The sequence below is a fragment of the Camelus ferus genome, chromosome 11 (assembly GCF_009834535.1).
Source record: "Camelus ferus isolate YT-003-E chromosome 11, BCGSAC_Cfer_1.0, whole genome shotgun sequence".
Lineage (NCBI taxonomy): Eukaryota > Metazoa > Chordata > Mammalia > Artiodactyla > Camelidae > Camelus > Camelus ferus.
In genome coordinates this window covers 14,781,230-14,801,980 of record NC_045706.1, presented here as the reverse complement: position 1 = coordinate 14,801,980, position 20,751 = coordinate 14,781,230, and the positions used below count along the sequence as shown (strand labels likewise).

The window sequence follows — 20,751 nt, the reverse complement described above, 5'->3', positions numbered from 1 at the left end:
TGTGCTGAGCACTTCCCAGGAATGATCGGATTTAATTCTTTCAATAACCCTGTGAAGTAGGTTCTGCTACCAACCCTATTTTATGGATCTGGGGAGAGTCATGTACAGGTAGGCGAGTGTCAAGATTTGAAGCCAGTCAGGAGGCAGAGCCCAAGCTCTTCGTCCCAGCACTAAATGGTTTGCCCATATTGTCAGGCGAGTGTGACCATTTATTTCTCATCAACATAGCTTTGGGACAAATAAAGTGAAAGCAAGAGAAAAATATCGAGATGAACTGGTGGAAAAGAGTGCCTGCTAACTGAAAATGGTTTTACTGCCACCAGCTTATCAGAAGCCTGCAACAGCTCAGCGCTGGGGTGGATGGGTTAAGACAGGGTGTACCCCAGGACAGTCAGACGTCTTCGGTTGCTGGCGTTGCTATGACAAAGCCTTGTTTTCATTAACAAGCAGCGAGGACACTGTGGGAATAGCCTAAGTGCACGCTGAGATTTGGGGTCTCTCCCATGTTACTCATCCTTATTTTTGCCAAATGTGGGTCAGGGATACATTCTGTCTTTGCTGTAACGATGCACCTGGGGATGGCTCTGAAGTGTTTTGTGCTCGCGTGTCCTGCACACACTGATAGGGACACAGTTACAGGAGAATGCGAGCATGCGAGCATGCGTCAGGAAGGGGTCTCTCCTGCTCCCTTCCAGGGATGACAACAGAAGGAAAAGGTCTCCTGGCTGAACTAGCCTGTCCCAGCTGTCTCTCTCTCTCTCCCTTCCTTCTTCACTGCACAGTGCTCTGTGAGTTACACAGGCTTTCTCAGAAGCATTTATCATGCTCATTTACCCTGTTAATATTGCTGCACTAAAGGTTTTAAGAGTTCTCCGATGATCTGAATTCTTGTCAAGTCCGATTAATTCTTCAAAGATTCTCAGATCTCAGATTGGAATTACCTTCAATTTGCATACACCTGCCCTGAGTTCTTTGATTCCAAAATAAAGATTTCAGAGATTCATAGTCAGTTTTCAAAGTCAAGCTGACGTTCACCAAGTCCGCGGCTGCTCTGGCCCTTGTCAGAGAGCTCCCTGTGCCAGGTGTACCATCAATCAACTTAGCGTCTTGGAGGAATGCTCCAGCTGTCTCTCAGAGATTCGGAACCTGCTCTCTCTCTCACTGCATCTGCCACTGTTTGCCTTCATTTTCTTCTGACCTCCTAACCTTACTGTAAAGTTTACTTCTGCAGGCATCTTGTTTATGGGTTGGGTTACCTTCTTGCTTGCCTATTTGCTTACTTTGGCCATTATTTGTTTAAAATGAAATAGTGGGATAACACATAACTCTGTCTAGTATAATCTAGTGGGGTTAACCCAGTGGGGTTAAAAGGCTGGCTCTGGAGTCCAATACCCTGGTTCACACACTGGCTCTACTAGTTGTGTGACATTACATGAGTGTCTCTTGTCCTTTTCTTTCCTCTCTCTCTCTCTTTTCTTCCCCCTTTTAACTCCCTTGAGCTTCAACTTCTCTCCTTATAGAATGGAGGAGACGGTATTTCCGGCACCTACTTCATAGGGATAAATGAGATGCTACGCATAAAGCTTCAAGCACCTTGCCTGGCACATGGCAACTATTCAGCATTTCCCAGACACCTGACATCAGACTGGAGTTCTTAGCCAGTTCGTCTCCTATAACGAAGGCCAGCGCTGCCTCTATCTGGCTCTGCACAACAGGGTAGTCCTTTCAGATGTGAGCTCTGTAGACGGGACTTCCCTAGAGTTCTCTGTACCTACCACCCTTGGACGCCTTCCCATCGGAACTCAGAGACATTAATTATCTCTGCACGTGGGGCAGCAGATGCACCTGGAGCTGAGAGATGTCCTTCCCCTTCTGGAGAACTCCAGGAAGTGACTCTGTATCCTCCCCGGACGGTGACTTCCTGCTCACATCTGGGCTCTAGTCACTAACGCCTTTCCACACCGGATGGCAAAGAGCTTGCACAGGCCTGTCTTAGCTGCCACAGCAGCTCTGGTTTGCTGCCTCTTGAACTGTGCTCTAAGCTTAAACGGCACACACAAATTGCCTGCTTTTGGCCACAGCCCCTCCTGGCTCCCACGGTGTATTTGCTCAACCAGCAGAGGGTAGAGGTCTCTCCCTTATGAAGATAATAACATTACTTCTAAAAACTAGACTATTACTGTTGAAGTTTTCATCTTAAATATTTAGAATTTCAGTTCTAACCATGTAGAATTCTAAACACGGTGAATTTTATTTTTTAAATGTGTTTTAAGGGGTTAATTAAAAAAAAAAAAGCCAAATCCTAGTATTACATCATAGGACAAAAGAAATCCAAATGGTTCAAGACCAAATGCAAATGTAATTTGAGAGAAGTATTTTAAAATAAGAGAGGCAATAAACATGCTGAATTTTCAATGAACGCCTTCTGCATTACTAAAAGGACCCCTTTTCTCCTTCTAGCTGTATTTTCCCCCTAGTTAAAACATAACTTGCTGAGGGTCTCTGATGGCTTTCATCTTCAAAAGGCACAAAGCTGTCTTCCAACATAGCAGCTCAGATCCAGTCACTCAAATTAAAGCTCACCTTCACCTCAAAACCAACAACTTACTGACATGTTTTCCCTGTTTCAAATCCCACTGACAGCTTCTTGTTTATCATTAACTTAATTCTAGTGTCACCTCTTTGGGTTGTTACAAAGTTACAGATGACCTATGTTCCCACATGAGCCTTAGGGGCAATTATTTAACCCAAATTAGTATTTCGAGCTGTTCAAATAGCCAAGTAAACAATACTGACTCACCAAATTAAGTCAATAACCCAAAGAGGTCCATAGCCTTTGTTTCTGGCATTCTCTACAAGAGTTACGATGAACAAAATTATCCTCTTGCCTATATTATAAATGAAGATAATTTCAAATATTTATCCCCAGAGGTATGCTCACCTCTGCTGTACACAGAAAAGGAAACAAGGACCTGTTAAAGCAGATATAATTTACTTACTCTCCTTTAATCCCTCTTTCTTTCATGCCTTACAGAAAAAAAACAACTTGAAAGTACAGTTGGAAAAATTCAATTCTTTCTTTTGATGCCATCTTTGGGGGGAAAAAAAAAGAGTAGGAGGAAGGGTGGAAAAAACAAGGTAGACATAGGAAGGGTTTTAGACTGGCTGTGATCTCTCAAAGTATTCTGCCAACAAGATTAGGCAAATAAGTTAATCCTTGTTTTGGCAACAAGAGGAAAGGCCCCTTCAGTAAGAAGCTTCTAGTTGTATGTGGTGGTCCTCAATCTCGCGTGAGGAAGGGGTTTCCATCTACATTTATTTCTCCAGCACATCTTCATATACTTACTTTTGGCTCCAAAAAGGCTTTCTGTTTTTCTCAAAGGAAAAAAAATCAACAAAGAGAGATCTCACCATAAGACAAGTTGTTCATTTCAACAGGAAAAAGAAAAAATGGCATCTGACCATTAACAGTAGATGCTTGAAAACGCACATCTCTTTGTTTTCTCTACGAAATCTTTGTAAAAATCCCTCTGACTACCTTTCACTTGACATTTCCCCCTACGCCTGGTCTTCGTCCATCTGTTCTACAACTTTTGTCAATTCCGAAGGCACAATCACAGAAGGTAAATTACATGGAAGAGAATTTTTTATATTTCCACCCCAGTTCTCATCGTTTTTCAGATACTGACCATTAAAAACACTTACCAGAGCTCTGCCTGGAGATTAAGCAGGGAAATGACATTTTCCATTTATTTTCAATTATGGGCCACCATGCACGCCTGGTCCCTTCTTAGCAGGAAACTGTGGGAGAGCTCTTTGCTGTCCCTGCCCTCCCCCCACTCAGCAGGAACAGGGATGCAACAACTACGTTCATCTAATTTGCATTCATCCAAAGCCATGCTCTAAGAAGGGAGAGAAACTACAGGCAACTGGCAACCAGACCAGAGAGATCGGATGAACACCTATGGGGCAACTACTGATATAAGGTGACTGACACCTTATACGAAGTGCTGCTAAGGTGGACAGTACCTGCCTTGGGTTTCTGTTGAAGTTCACTAGACAAGGTGGCGGTAATAGCTGCAGAAGAAGGAATACTTTTAAAATCTGCATATATTAAGTGTTCACTGCTAAGTCAGGAAAGGAATTCCCTTTAGAAAAAGAAATTTGTGTTTGCGAGGAAGTAGGAAGGGCTCACTGGCACACATCCCCTTCTCTGGGCACGTTGCACAACTGCCTCTACCATGGCCAAGAGGCCTCTCTGTCCTTAAAGTACAAATCTGAACACCTATATGTTCTGATGAATTGTAAAGACACATCAAAAACAATAAACTATCCAAACAAAGCAAAAGCTGGGGGAAAAAAGCAGTATGTATGGTAGCAACATTAATAAAACAATAACCAACAACACTATTTCCTTGTTCTAGACATACTTAAAGCCTCTAATTAGCTCCTCTGTAGAAATATACACACAGTGTTTGGTATATGACAGGTTTGCAAGTGCATACGTTACAATACAGTGAATGTTAGTTTCTGAAGAAAAAAAAATCTCATGCCCATTTTGAATGGCAGTCATTCATGCTTTAGCCTCCAAAGGCACAGCAGAAAAGCCCTTTTTTAGAATGAAAGCAAGTGATCCACTCGATTGTTACAAACGCGATCCTGGGAATATCATGTGCTTTGTCTCTAGTGAATCACAACAAGGAATTACAAATGCTTAGTACTGACTTTTACCTACAGTCAAAATTTACTATTCCTCTAAAACTCTTCTGAGTAAGCAAAATCATAGTGTGTTTTTCTTAGGTAATTATATTTTCATCAACTTCTTTTACCTAAAATTCATCAAGAGGAAAGAAGCGGGGGATTTCAGAATAAAAATAATAAAATGACTTTCCTCCACAACAGAGCCAGGCTTATTTCTGGGGCATGGAGTGCTGAATGTCCCTGCAAGGAGTACAGTTTAGCTAACAACTAAAGGTGTTTTCACCAACCTGATCTGCTGAGATGATGAGCTGCTGTGTAAGCCACAGCATTTAGAAGATCAAAACGTCCGGGTGACCTGAGAATTGCTTTGGCATTTTCAGGCTTCTCAAAGGCTCTGGTGAACTGCTCCTTAATGGCCAATGGGTGAAGGGAGGCCTTGTCAAAGGGCCCATTTTCTCTGCCAGGGCCCAAGCTGTTTATGCTTTTCTGTGATGGGGCTACGGTTGACTTCACCAATATTTAAGGTTGGATAATGGGAATCAGATGCCTCTTTTGAACAACAGGATAGGAAGAAAGAGGTTTTTAAAAACAGACCTCTCTCTCTGTCTTTCCTCCACCAACCCATCACTTCTCAAGATGCTTTACATCTCTTATACTTAATGATCTGGAGCAAACCCAAAAATTTCACACTTGATGATGGTATTTTTCTCAAGTTGTGAAAATGAATTACTTGGCGATAGCCTTAGGCTAATAAAATAGAACACTATTTGAGTTATAAAGTGTACTTTTGGGGGAAAAAACCCCAAAAGCTATAGAAAAAGCACCTTCTTGCCAAGTAGGCACTAATTCTGAGCACTGACTTGCAGTGGGAACGATCTTTGGCTGTTTCTTGGATTCATGACATTATGAGTTCAGTGTATGTGAAACCCTGCCCCCCAACTTTAAGATAGAGGAAGATTATCTGACAAATACACGTTGGATGTAATCCATCCAGCATCACAGGCCAATGCAATGCACCCCAGGCCTGGAATCTGCAGTTAAGTCTTGCTGCTCATAATCTGCATAGCGTTGGGCCGACTTCTTTCTACAGATGAGAAAAGTTAGCAGGTTGGTGTCTAAAAGGTTTCTTTCCACTCTGAATCTCTGTACTTCTAAGTATCTTCCAAGTCATTTAAAGAAAGAGAAGTTTTAATGTAAGTAGATTCAAACCCAAACTGTTCTCGGCCGCAGTGCAGCCTGGCAGGCACAGGCAACAGGCCGAGGCACAAAGGCCAGACTAAAGAGCTGTGCTGCAACCCTGAGTTGTCAACAGCCCCTACAAAATGGGTTTCATCTGGACAAAGACGGGATTGTGAAGTCACTCGTAATTTCAAGGGCCAAGGTTTCATCTGATTCTAAGAAACGCTGAAAGAAGGTCAAGCGTGTGCAGGGAAAACAGTCTCCTGCCTCACTGCTCATCTGGAGAGCTGGCCGAGTCCCCTCCCAGCTCCTGTAGGATGCTCTGGGCAGTGGGCGCCGCCCTTAAACACCATCTCTGCCTGATGCACCGTCGGACTCGCCAGTCTTCCGTGCTCTCCTCTTTTTGTCTTCCCAGATTTCTCTCTCACTCTCTCCTTGTAGAACAAGGAAAAAACCTGAGTGATGGGCTCACCGTTACTGCTGCTAACTCTGGGGAAGTTAGTTAACTACGATGGGTCTCGGTCTCTTCATCTTTAAGGTGGGAAAGGAGAGCTACTTCATGGGAATTCTTAGGGAGAGCCGACGGGCATCTATGTATATCCCCCGGTCTCTGCAGAGCAGGACCTGGTCTTGTTTGTTTCCTTTCCCACTTTGCTACTCCTTCCTTGAGCCAAACCCCTCCCTCCCCAAGCGCGGCGTTTCCCCAGCTCTCATCACCAGGCCCACCCCTTTCTCATCATCTCTACATGTTCAAATCTCACACAGTCTCCAAAATGCAACTCAAAGACCACTCCTCCCAGGAAGTGTCCCTCGGGCTCCTTTTCTTCACCTGACATTCCCTGATCTTCACGATCCATATCCTGTGGTACGTTTCTGTATCATATTATAACTATGTACCTGTCTTTTCTTCCTGACTATACCCAGATGCTTGGCAAATATGTGTTCAGCAAACAAATGTGTGAACACACAACACACAACTAATGTGCTGGCTGCTCATTGCACTGAAGACAATGCTTTAGCTGCTGCTCTAAAGGAAAACATTGTCCAGAGAAGAAAACAGCCGGAATCAGAGTGTGAGATGCACTCCGTGGGGTGAGAAGAAGCATCTGCCTCTGCGGGAGCTGAGAGTTATGCGGGGAAAGCAGCACAGGGAGGAAAAGCAACAGAAGCCTGGGGCCCAGGACGGCGGCTCCAGCCTCCGCCCGGACGCAGCTCCAACCTGCAGAGACGGGGACCGTCCTGTGCGTCGAATCAGACTTTTGGGATAAAAGAAAGCAGATGGAGAGCGACGAATGTTTGGTGGCTGCCATGAAACATGAAAAAGGGAAGAATGAAATAAACAAACAAATAGCCTCAATTCAGAAACACTATTAAAAAAAGCAAAGACCCTTAGGAAAACTAACTTGACAGTAAGCAACAAGTGATATCACTTGAGTTGACGTCTGTGTGTATGTTTGTGTGCATATTTTGGGGTCCATGTTGAAAAGCAGAGTAACTGGTCTTCAAGTTGCAGTATATTTCCCTATGTTCCAACCCCTTATCATTCCTTTCCATTTATTTTGGCTTAGACATTCTTATATATGAAGGGTAAGAAGCCACTGCAACCGCTGTTCTTAAAAATCTGTTGTTAGAAACGCCCTACAAGTTCTTGAGATGCTGAGAATGTGGATTACTCAGTGGGGTTACTGAAAGATTCTTAAAACATTTTCATTTTGCTATGGTAACTGCACTAATGTGACAGCCTGGAAATCTTGGCTCAAGACTGTGATCTGTAGACACACCCTTAAGAGATCACAAGATCTACTCCCTTCTTCAAAACCTACCCCTTTTTAAGCCCCACCAACGTCAGCATGTATCCCACTTGGGGCGCATCAGAACCTCTTCCCTGCAGAGATGTATGGTCCTCCTTACTGCTGGGTGAGGGAGCAGAGGCTGGCCTAATCCCCTAAGTGGTAAGTGCTGGCTTTAGGAGAAGAGCTTTGGAATTCTCTGGAAAGTTTCATTAAAGGAAGAAAAAAACAACAGCTCCTCTTGGCCAGAATGAGTGGAAGTATTTCACTAGTTGTTTTTGTAAGCTTATCCAAAACAGTTCCATCAAGATGCGATCAACAGTGTTGATATTAAAAACAAAATCATTTTAGTAACACAACCTGCAAACTCAAGCAATCCTTACAGAGAAAAGACATGGTCTATTCAGTCTGGCCTCGTTAGCATTCTTCTCGTCTCCCAAAAGACTTCATCAGAGATGAAGTAAAAATGATTATTCAAAAAACTGAAGGCAATACTGCAGAGGCAGTGCAAACCGCTAGCTAGCTGGGTGGTTTGGGGGTAGCATCCACAAGTTCTGATGTGAATTTTACATTCTTATAATACAAGTGACAATATGCACTATCTTTAATGTTCTAGTATTTTATAATGATAACCCATTTTCTTTTTTTAATCTTTAAAAATTTTTTTTTAATTTTGGGTGGAGGTATTTTTTTAAATTTATTTACTGTTTTAACAGAAGTACTGGGGATTGAATCCAGGACCTTTTGTATGCTAAGCCCACACTCTAGCACTGAGCTATACCCTTCCCCTCACCAATGATACCCCATTTTCAAAGCATCCATGGATTCTCTCAAATCCCAGAGTCTGGTGACCGTTCCTGGTTGATGAGCTAGAGAGTTAAGTACACACACACAACCTGAAGGTGTACCTTGAAACAAGGACCAAATCATTCTAATACTGGTGGACAAATTCCTCTCCAGTTTGGTCTTTAATCAATTAGTTTGAGAAAAGTGATTTTCTTCCCCCTCTACTTAAAATATGCTCACATTAATTGTGAATTCTAAGACAAGTCCTTTTATTCAGGGTCACAGGCAAGGGACAAGTTTCTAACTTATCTGAATGGCAAAATATCTCCCTCTGATCTTATAAATGAAGGGGAGGGAAAAAGAAAAAAAGCAAAAGAAAAATAAAGCTCCCAGGCAGACATGGGCTTCATTGAGAATAAAGGGAAGATAGTGGAAAGCGAAAATAAGAGCTGACATTCCCAGGGTGGCAGGCCAAAAAAAAAAGTTGGGTCTTGCTGATAATCATTTCTCTGAAGACAAGTCACTCCTTCAGCAGTGACACCTTAGTGGCTAGGTCACAGTGATGGACCATCTGTGCACTGCTGGGGATTACATACATAGCTCCATCAAGATGAAATGATACTACTTTCTAGAGTCTGGCTTCCAAAATAAGTCTGGGCCATTCTTTTCCCTGAGACACTCTACTCCCTAAGGTGGAGAAGTCGAACTCCAGTTTTTTCCAAGGGTCCCACTAAGATAGTTAAACTATCTTAGAGACAGTGGACTGGAGTCCAGTCTGATTACTGCTCTGAAAAATACTCCCAGGTGAGAAACTGGGGGCATCTGAGTAAGATACAGATTATGATCATGGCCCTCCAACTGTGTACAGCTCTTTGCCTCTGAAACAAATAAAATACTGTCATCTGGAGGTGATCTGAGTATTGTACAGAAGGCTGTACAAGTGAGAGAGAACTTTTGCCCATGTGCTCAATGTTCTAGGATGGTTTATGGAATCATTTTGGTGCTACTTAAGGTTGAGTGACAGAAACAATCAAGAACACTTATTCGCATTGTCACATCTGGGCTCATCCTGATTGTCCCCAAAGGTTTTATCTGACAAATCATCAGCTTTTGGAGATGGAGGCCACTCGGGCAATTTGGACTTGAGAGGCTAGTAAAATGTAGCAAGAGTTGAGCCATGGCTGCAGAGGTTGGGTTGGAGTGGTGCATTTTGGACTAAGCCCAAAAAAGCCTGGTGAGGAGGTCACCAGATGTTGGACCTAGAATTTGATGAAACACTTGTAAAGTCTGACTTCTCCTTTGAATGCTTTCCTAAGAACCTGACTCAAGAGGCAAGGCTTATTTTGTCCAACACGAGCATTTGGAACAAAACCCACAATCAATTTAAGGTAGGAGGGAACCTCCTTTTCTGGCCAAATGGCCTTTCAACTTGGTCTGCTGTAGAGCAAAAAAAAAAAAAAAAAAAAAAAAATCATAAAGGAATTTCATCCAAACTCCAGTCCCAAGCATCAGGCATCACAGCTCGAATGGCTTCCTTACCCGCAGCTTTTCCTCCGTCTTGGTGGATTGCTTACAGTCGGGGTGCCAAACGGTAGAACCTGGAAAGACAACGCACAGCTAAGAATTAAGAAAATAGAAAGAAGCCACAGTCCTAGTAAACAGACCCTCTGAGAACGGCCTGTGCCCAAATGAATCATCACAACTCCAACTCCAGGTCAGTTTCCCTCATCTCGTCTGAGCTTGTTCTATAAAACTCATAATCCTAGACCACAGAGACCACTAACTGGGCACAAGAATGTTTTGATGAAAGAGACATTTAATTCTCGACTGGGTGGTGGTGATTTTTAAAAACCATATCATTATCTTTTAAAAGTAATGTCTGCGTGCTTACTAACAGCTGCGTTTAATTTCAGAAATACAAGCCACAAGCCATCAAAACAATCAAGCAATTTAGAGGGAAATAAAGTCAAACCAGACCGGCTACATCCAGAAGCAAACCTCACTGGATTTTTTTTGTTGATCCAATTATCCATAGTCATGTACACAGATACAGGAAATCAATCCAACTGGCAGAAAGGTTGAAAGTTACATTCGAAATTCAAAAGTTTCCTTTAACTTTTAACCTTTTAATTAACTTTTAAAAAGTCTTCAGTTTTAAACTAGTGAAGTTACTACTTGATCATCATTTTGTGTTCCTGGATTAATGCCTCACTCTAGGACTGTAAAGCACCTTCCTGGAGGGTACCAGTAGCAGAGAACTAAGCAAAACACTTAATACTCAACAGAAAGCTCTTATAAGAATCCAGTGCCTGCCTATATGACTTCAGATGCCTCTATAAATAATACATGCAGTCATACGACTATGGATAAGACCTATATGCACGTCCTATGTTCCAATAAGGGTACGTCCAAATGTGGGGATGGACAGAAGAGCTTGAAGGGGCACTTAAAAAGACTTGAGCAAATAAAGTTACTAAATTGAAAGCCATCAGCGAATGATGTAAATTTAATAAGAGTCTCAGTATGAATATTAGACTCCCTGCATTTCGCTGTTGAAATCTTTCTCTCTTCAAGCAGCAATCTGTGTGTACTCAGAAAGCTATCAAATTAAAATAACTCGAATTATTTTATACCAACTGAGCTAAACTACTATTAAATTGATGACTAGGAAAATACAGTTTATATCAGAATAATACTTTAATCCCTATTTAACAATCATTTCTGTTTTGCTTAACTCCGGGCCAAAAAAAAAAAAAATCAAACAAACAAAAACCAGACAGGCACACAGTCTGTTCAGCGCTAACATTTACTCTGGGGCTGGCGACAAAGCACAGGACATCCTCTTAATGTGGAGAGCCCAGGGCTGGGGGCCGGGGCCGGGCCCAGGGGCAGCCTGTGCTGTGGAGGTTCTATGCAGCAGGAGTCCTGGCCCAGAATCCCGGGTGTGCACACGGCATCACACTGTTCTCCCGAGGTCAGGCACACGGGGAACGTGACCCAGAGAGGACATCTGATGCTGGGGAAGATGAAACTGCTCATTCTTCAAAGACGTGCCGAGGGCAGGTGAAGAATGCCGAAGCCTAATTCCAGAAGGGATTTACAACAATCCCTGAAATCTGACTGCAGCCCATCTTAACTGAGAGCCGTTTACTTGTCGTACGAACGTGCTGTGCTTGTGCGCAGCCTGAGATCACTCTGCTCGGCTTCCAGAACCACATAACCATGCAGAGCCGCACCCAGAGCCTTGAGCCTTGGCTCTCAGCAGATGCACGGGTGATATGCACTCATGGGTCTTGGATTTTGAGGGCTGTCACTGACGCACTCAAACCTAAAACAGAGCCTGGAGACCAAATGAAGAATCAATCTGCTCCATGCTGAAAATGGAAAGTGACACCTGCCTCTTGCTCCCACGGATTCACAGACTGTCCTCGGGGAAATATGTCCTGTAAAGCCCACGTGAGACCACGGGCGTGGTGCTTGTCACTTGCCTTTATCGGGGACTTTTAAAATTCAGTGATATTTTTAATTATACTTTTTCAGAGAGATCATTCTAAAGCGAAAAGGATGTTTGGGTTGTCAGTGTCTCATAGAGATAGCATTTTTAACGGAAGAGCAGCCAAAGCTTTGCTCTAATACTTAAGAATTCTTTCTGGAGACTTTTCTTAGTTGCGTAAAAACAAAACCGAGAGCCAAGCAAACCATGCATTAAAACTACACACAGTGTTACATGCAGAGAGAGATGAAGAAATGGCACACCAAGGCCGATGAGACCCGGTAATTAGCAAAAATGAACAAGCAATAGCTCTTACGGATCTTGCTACTTTTACTGATAAGCCCTTGTCTATTTAATGACTCCTTTTCCTGCTAAAAATAGTAAAATGCTTGCACAGATGGTGCTGTTTGACTGGGGGAGAACCCTCCCCTCAAGCTCTCTGGGCATCTTCAGAATTTTAGAGAAGGAGATAAAAACTAATGACACTCGTACACTAGGAAAATTTCTCTAAATTATTTTTTATAAAAAAGAAAAAAACAAAACAAAAACCCAGCCCTCTGGTAATGAGCACTTTCTTGGCACCAGAAACTTCTCAATTTCTCTTTCAGGGACTTTGAGTGTGTTCTCTCTCACTTTCTGTCTCTCATTCTTTCAATACGACAGTTATACCATCTTAGTGGGATGAAATACATCTGTTATGCAATTCACAAAATATGAGATTATTTTTCTTCCTGAAAGCCTGGGTAAGAGCAGCATGGGAGGTACACCCCACCTTCCCCCCTGCAAAAAAATCCTTCTCCCAGGATAGTGAAGTGAGAAAAGACAAAGTAGCCAACCATTGTGTAGCATTTCTAGAAAGGCTTTTCCTCTTTTTATCTTTTGTTTCCCAAGCATATTCCCAGGGGGTTGAAGGTGGGGTCAGGAGAGGAATATCTGATTTTCAGTCTTGCCTTACACCTCCACAGCCCCAAACATCAAGTCCAGTTCATTCATTCCAGAAGCAGCAGATTCATTTGTTAACAGCCTCAGAGGCTCACTGCCAGCATGTCAAATGCTTGGCTGATTAACACTAACTGATGCGGTAACATTTGGCTACATTCATCTTGGCTCTGGGTAGCCTTGTAGCTAATGAAATGCCTCCTCTAAAAACAAACAAACTACAGCAAGGCTTTCTTTCTCCAGGTGGGAAGAACTTACTGGGTTCTTGAGTCCACCTTACCTTGAAGATACATTTCCTCTCCTTCTGTGAACATCTGGTTGCATCTGCTGCATCGTGCACAGCTGGGGTGGTAGTGTTTGTCGCCTGCCTGGAGGAGAAGAGGTAGGAGATAGTTAGCCTACTCCTGGTCACTGCTCCCAGCCTCTTTTCTGGACATGGGAAGTTAGAGGAAAAGAGAAGAGGCTACGGCAGGAAAAAATAATTGTCCAACTGACCAAACTTCCTATACCAACAGCCCTAGAAGCTGAAGCTGCCCCCACTGGAACTGGGAGGGGCTCAGAGACCAGCTACTCATGCCTGCCGTGTGGGGCTGCCTTGCCTCTTGGGGTTTCTGGCTGCCAGCTCTCTCTTGGCTTGCGTGCTCCTGGCTGGTTGCCAGTTACACGTCATGTGCCTGAGATGAGTCCACTCCATCTCCCAAGAAACTCCACCTCAAACACATGAACATCTGAATTGATGTTGGAGGCCAGTGTTGGTTTGTACTACAGCAATAAAAAGAAAGGCTCCTTATTTAGCAGGTTCTTGCTTTCTCAGCTGAACAGTCTGAAAATGATAAAATCTTCCCAGCTTACATCAAGATGAGAGACTGCTTTTTATCTTGGAAGAAGCCCCAATTCTCCTCTATGCTGTATACAATTATCTTTTGCTGAAGTCTCCTTTTAATTGTTTTCTAAAGAAGGCATTTTACTGAGGTGGCTCTGCATTACTCATCAGCATTTCACATTCTTAAATATGACAGATGCCATCACAGCAGGTGCTGACTTCCCCAAAGCAAAATGTCACTGGACACACAGATAATTCTCGAGACAGGTGCCAAGTCACATTAGAGCCATGCTGCAAGTGCACGCTTGACAGAACAAGATCCTTTCGTTCATAGCCAAGCAAGAAAACTTACCACCTAAAAATGATCAAATGTGCTCTGTAATTATATTTCATTACTCAACTGTGAAAACATTTCTTTTGCATTAACTGTGTGCAAGGCAGTGCTGAGAGCCTAGAGTTAGAAGTGGCTGCACCCTGGGCCTGCAGGAAATCAGAGGTCAGGTAGTGATTCCTTTCTCACACCCTCCTGTAGAAGCCATGAAACCACTTAGCCAACTAGAGTGTGAGATGGTGTTCAGCTACTCAAGATAGCCAAGTGGGAAAAAAATGGAAGTTATTTAAAAGTAGAAGCCAGGAATGAAGTCTTTCCAGTGGTGCCTGCCAGAAAATTCCAGAAGTGGAATTTTGCTCTTATCCACACAGTATTTTTGTTTGTTTGTTTATTTTTCTCTAAAGGATGTGGTGGTGGTGGTGGTGGTGGTGAAGGGAAATATTACCACAAAGCAGCTCCTTCCCTTAAGCCTTCCTATGTGACTGAGAGGAGGAAGAGAGAAAATATTACTCAGTTCTAAACCATGTTGAGTCAGCTGGGGTGTCAATGCTGGGAGGTCCTAGTCAGTTAGGACAATCTCTGAATTCTCAAGGAAAATGTAGGGGAGAATGAAAGCCCCTTGACAGGAATCTGGTGCTGTCTGCAGTGAAAAGCACACCCCTCAGTAAGCTAGAAATAGAAAGAAATTTTTTCAAGCTGATAAAATGTATCTACCATATTTAGTGGTGGAACATTAGAAGCATTCCCATTAAAGATAGGAACCAGGCAGAGATGGACAATTTCACCAATGCTTTTCAACATTGCTTTAGTCTCAGACAATGTAATAGATCAAGGAAAAGAAGTAAGTATAAAGGACACTAATAAAAGAGTGCAGTCAAGTAGCTAGATTAAAAATTAATATATAAGCCCAATAGTTTCCCTATTTATTAGCAATATAAATTAAGTCTGTGTGATGGGAAGACAGGATTCCATTTGTAAATAATAGCAACAAATAAATGCTTCAGTGCAAAGTGTACATAAGGAAAACTGTAGAACTTAACTGATGGACATGAAAGACTAAAACAGAGACATATGGTATTTCTGATAGGAAAACTAAATACTGTAAAGATGCCAATTTATCTAAAATAAACCTAATTAATGTAAAATATTGGCAATCAATCAGGAGTTTCTTCTTCAGAACCTGACAAACTGATTTTACAAGTTCACATGGAGGAAAAAATGCACAGAAATAAAAAAAACTGTTTTTGAAAAAGAGAGTAGCAGTGAAAGGGGATTTTCCCTTCCCAATTAAAAAGTTCTTCCAAGGCTAAAATAATTCAAGTGTTTTAATGTTGGTTCAGGAATAGAAAATAAAGCAGGGGAACAGAAGAGAAGTGCACAGCCATACTTACACAAGAGAATTTTGATAAAAGGGGATGTTTTCAAATGAGTTGAAAAAAATGGATTATTCAATTGATGGTGAGAATAATGGGTTCTCCACTTAGAGACAGGTAAATCTAGATTCCTAACTCACAACCCATACAAAAATAAATTCAAGAGAGGTACAAAGTCAAAAATAGATACAAAATCATAAAAATATTAGAAGAACATACAGGAGATTATTTTAACAAACTCGGGGTAGGAAGGCTTTATCCTAAGCAGGGCAAAGCCTAGAAACAATAAAGACAGACATTGACTGTACACACACACACACACACACATGCACACTCTAGGCATAAAGCACAGTTAGAAGAGAGGTAGCAGACAGGGATAAAATATTTGCCATGCATTTCAGAAGAAAGATTATTATCCAGAATATATAAAGAGCATCTATAATGAAAAACAAATGGTAATATGGGAAAAAGGCAATTTCCAGAGGAACTACAGATGACCCCCCAAAATAATTAGTTCAGCTCCACCAGGAATCAGAGAAACACAACTAAAAAATTTTTTTCTTTATCAAATTGGCAAAGATAAAAAGATTTTTTTTCTTTATCAAACTGGCAAAAAAAAAAAAGACTCATGAGGAAATTAGCATTCTCACATTGTTGGTGAGCAAAATTACTTTTGGAAAGCAATATTTATTGAAATTTAATATGTACATACTACTCTCTGAACAATTCCACTTGTAAAAGCTATTCTGCAGGAATTTTCACAGCTGTGCCCAAAAGTGTATGGATTAAGGATATTCAGTACTACCTTATTTATAAGGGGAAAGAACAAAGAAACAGAAATGACTTAAATAAGAAACTAGTGAAACAAAATATTGAATCACATGTATCCATCAAAAGAATAAAGTAAACTTACATGTACTCACATGGAAGGAGTTCAAACTAATATTACTAAGAGAAAAAAATCAAATGGAAAAATAATGCCTATGAGACAGCCACGTATAGTAGGACTCAAAAATGTGTAGGTACTGGGGTAGGTCTGACTGGATTCAAATCCAGCTTCAGCTCTATGTGGTTTTGTGAAGGTGACATTCTCTCTAATCTTCACTTCCATATCTGTAAAATGGGTAGAATAATAGTACTGACCTCAGGAAGTTAATGAGAGGACTAGTATATTGCCTGGCACTTCCATCCATCAGCCCTGTAAGTCAGGCACTGTTCTATGATTTCTGCCAGAGAGGACACACATGTGAATGTACATTGATGTTATGTGTGTGCCCTGCATGGGGAGAAGACAGGGCACACCAGGGAGAAAGCACACCAAGTAGTTTTCTGTGGCTACTTGTGGGAAGAGAGGAAGAGTAGGGATGGGACACTATTTCCTTGGTATGCTTCTGCATTGCGTTGATCTTCTACAACAAGAATTCATTTTTATCTTACTGTGTAATGAAGAAATAAAGACCAAGAAGGAAAAACTCCATTGTCTCTTGGGGTCATAACACCCAAGCTTGAGTTTTTCATCCCAGCCTTGTACTGGAAATGTGATCTTGGGCAAATCACAAATTCTTGGAAACCCTACAGCGAAGTAGAGATGATGTTAATGGTGACGATAACAATAAAAGTGAACATTTTTATTGTGATTATTCTGTGTCAGTCATTGTTCCACACATTAAATGTCATAAATATTTAGTTATTTGTTTCATAATAACCTACTAAGGCTATCATTCCCTACTGTATAGAGGAGGAAGCAGAGGCTTGGAGAGGTTCTGAACTTGTCCCTGGTCACACAACTACAGCCAGGTACAAACCAAGGCACAGTCAGGATGCAAACCCACCTGTTCTTTTATTTATTTAATTTTATTTTTATTTTATTATTTTTTTTAAATTTTATTTTGTTGAGTTATAGTCAGTTTACAATGTTGTGTCAATTTCCAGTGTAGAGCACACTTTTTCAGTTATACATGAACATACATATACTCATTGTCGCATTCTTTTTCACCATGAGCTACCACAAGATCTTGTATATATTCCCCTATGCCATACAGTATAGTCTTGTTTATCTATTCTATATATACCTGCCAGTATCTACAAATTTCCAACACCCAGTCTGTCCCTTCCCACCCCCTCCCCTCTTGGCAACCACAAGTTTGTATTCTATGTCTGAGTCTGTTTCTGTTTTGCATTTATGTTCATTTGTCTTCTTCTTTTCTTTTCTTTTTTTTGGGTGCACCTGTTCTTAACTAGCACCATAACTAATAACCATACAGTACCCCACTGCTATATCTGCCTCACGGTGATGTGGACGATCACATGATCACATGACGATCACATGACATTTTGAAAATGCTGTGATGCACTGCGCATGACAATAATCATAAAAATAGGAATAACATAATAACCTCTGCACAAGGACGGGTCTAGGGCCAGCCACAAAAAGAAGGCTTGTAGCGTGGTCTGGGATGCCGAAAACAGGCTCTCTGGATGCCACCCCCTCCCAAGGACAGGCGAAGGAGAGGAACTGTGTTATATGAACTGTCATACAAGACGGATGGAAGATCGTCATGGCCTTAAGTGGCAGAGCTCTGCTCCATAAATCACTGGCAAAAACACTGCAAAGAAGCACTGCCAGCAAAGTGCCAGGGGCATCGGCCTTGACCCCGGTGCTTGCCCCACCCCACGATGCTGAACGTGCCAGAACCAAAGGGCAGTTGCACAGCCGTTAAAAAAATCTTTCTGTTTTTGCAGCAGTGCCAGCCTGTTTTGGGAGGCAGGGGTGGGGGCTGCGGGGTCAAGTGCTCAGGATAAGGCAGCCCCTCTGCAGGTGCGAGCCGCCCCCTCTCTGTTTCACTTCCTCCTACACAGGCACCCATGACGGTTCACAGACAAGCCCCGTGCACTGGGCTGGGAAAAGTATCAGAGCTGAACACAGACTGGGTTATATGCAAATGCACCAACAAAAAGGATGTATGGGAATCCAAATCCATTAAATTAGAGTCGCTTTTAAGAAGAAAGAAAAGTATTTCAGGTCATGAGCAAAATGAGACTAAACAGTGCCTATACAAGAACAGACGACGAACATACAATTCATTGTGGACAGGAGGCTCTTGATGACAAACTTTGAAAGCACAGTGCGGGCTTTGTGGTGACAGGTGACTTCATAAGCAGTGGTTACTGGGAACCTGGCCCCAGGCCCACACCCTGCAATTCCAGCTCCGCCTGAGCCTGAGAGCCCAGATGTCCCCGAGGGCTCGCCATAGCCCTGTCCTCACCATTCTCCACCCATCTTTGTACCCTGCTGTTTAAAAAATTACAACCTTATTTCTTTATTTTCATATTCAAAATGCACACCTTAGAACTCCACACTTTGGCTGGTATTAAACTCTATGGACCACAAATGATTTGCTTATTTAGCTGAGTTTCATAAAGCACCTGCATACACATTCAAAGTGCTAAAAATTGCTTACCTTTAATGGTCCTGACCAAGTCAGACTTCTGTGATTATTATTCTTACTTAGTTAATCTCTAAATTGAAGTATAAACTTCATCATACAGGCTAGAACCTGGGGAAATACCATTTGCTATAAGGCAGGATTTGGTACAAGGCACCAAATTTGTTTTGAAACCCACCGTCGGAAAGAGCAGAAGGGAGTTCTGAACCTCTTGTGGACTCAGGGTGCAAAGAAAGGGCTACAGGGTTTGGAGTCAGGAGATCTGAGTATTACTTCTTTACTTCTGACTCATGAGACCTCAGTTACGTCACTGCTCACTCTCTCCAAGCCCCAGGCCCCTCATCTGTAAAAAGTGAAGGCCTGGACTAGACAATTTCAAGTCCCATTTTGCTGTAAAATTCTATGATTCTCTGTGAAATCCTGTACCTCTACAAGCTCACATGGCAGTGTTAGCAGAAAAGCAATTTGAGTAGAGAAAGGACATTCTTGACAGCAGAGAATAGAGTTTAAAGGAAGACTCCATAGTGTCTGACAGCCAGGAGGAATTCTGACATCCTGACTAAGCCCTGTACCAACGTCATAGGCCACCGGGAGGGGAACAGAGGACTGTAATTATAGACCCCGGCCTTGGAGAGATGATCTGCTTAGCTCCTGGACGGCTAACTGTCCTTCTCAGTTTCTCCTTACCCCTTGGAGTGCTCTACACCTGATCCGAGCCCAGGAGATAGGGAATGTGGCCCTTGAGGTCAACATTCAGCCATTTATAACTTGTGCCACGCCTGCTTCCCAAAAGGACTTCCAGATGCTTATCAGAGAAGGCCATGATCTGAAAACAATGGAACAAAAACCTTAGAGGAAAAGAAAAATCAAAAGACTCCAAACTCAGGCAAACATGTTTGTTGTGATCTGAGCTTCTCAGTAGATGAAGACAAAAGGGAAAATGGGCCACAAAAGTCTCCCTGTGTGAACAGATGGCCACAGACAATCGTCACTGCACAGGCAAGGCTTCCTGATTCTAAATTAATAACAGTCAGCGTCGGCTGAAGTGCAACAGGGCCTTGCTCTGTTCCCGGCGTGGCACCAAGGACTCTGAGGGACGGGTCTCACAACAGCCCTGTGAAGTGGCTGCTATTTTACAGTCTTGTTCTGCAGGCAAAGAAATGCAAGCTCAAAGTGAACAATTTCTCCAAAGCGCCCAGTGCTTCCAAAAAGCAGAGCCAGGCTTTGAGTCCAGGTCGCCTGACTCTGAGCCTACTCCTGCTTAAAAGGCCTTCCACAAAGCACCAAAGGGATTCCCATTGGGGGATCTCAGCTCTGGAACTGTGAGACAACTTCCACATGAACTTTGCTGATGGCTGGAAAAGTCCAAGCAGTTGTCTCCCATATAGACCCTTGAGAAAAACCAAGGGAGCCGCACTAAAAGGTCAAAAGGGCATTGAATGAAGTCATCTTCACAGGGGAAGTTAAACTATCAAGGTCTAGGTTTGCAGGGTTTTTTTTTTTTTTTTAAAGATCTAACTTGATTCAGAGATGGTGCTCAGAAACCCAAAGGAATATAAAAATTGCTTTTCTGTCCCTCAGACTCTCACAAACACAGCTCTGTTTGATGGTGCTTTCAGACCAAGGACAAGCCAACACTTGGAGATTAATGTGTTGGCCTAGATTAAGGGTTCTCTAACTTCACTCTGCATGAGCAACACCCAGGTGCCTTTTTAAAATGGGATCAATGGCCCCAGGGTGGGGCCCAGAAATCGGCTACTTTTTTAATTTTATAAGCACTGAAATAAGTCTATGCAGATCATCATGAACTGGAAACCTGATAGTAGATGAATAAGCCAAAGGGAGTAGCAAGGACGTGTTGCTTATGTGGCAGGTGCATGGGTGGGGAGG

General features: G+C 42.4%; 1 protein-coding gene across 22 annotated transcripts in view; it reads right to left on the bottom strand.

The window, feature by feature from the left end:
- ABLIM1 (actin binding LIM protein 1) overlaps nucleotides 1–20,751 on the bottom strand; it is a 282,491-nt gene that overhangs the window by 37,452 nt on the left and 224,288 nt on the right. For 12 of the 22 annotated variants that reach the window (XM_032490845.1, XM_014558211.2, XM_032490844.1 and 9 more), the window contains 3 exons: nucleotides 13,169–13,256; nucleotides 9,996–10,054; nucleotides 7,100–7,183 (listed from right to left, as the gene is read on the bottom strand). In XM_032490845.1, coding sequence (XP_032346736.1) covers nucleotides 7,100–7,183; nucleotides 9,996–10,054; nucleotides 13,169–13,256 — 231 coding nt within the window. The remainder of the gene's footprint in view (nucleotides 1–7,099; nucleotides 7,184–9,995; nucleotides 10,055–13,168; nucleotides 13,257–20,751) is intronic. The other 10 variants (XM_032490859.1, XM_014558220.2, XM_032490846.1 and 7 more) reach the window with 1 other exon arrangement.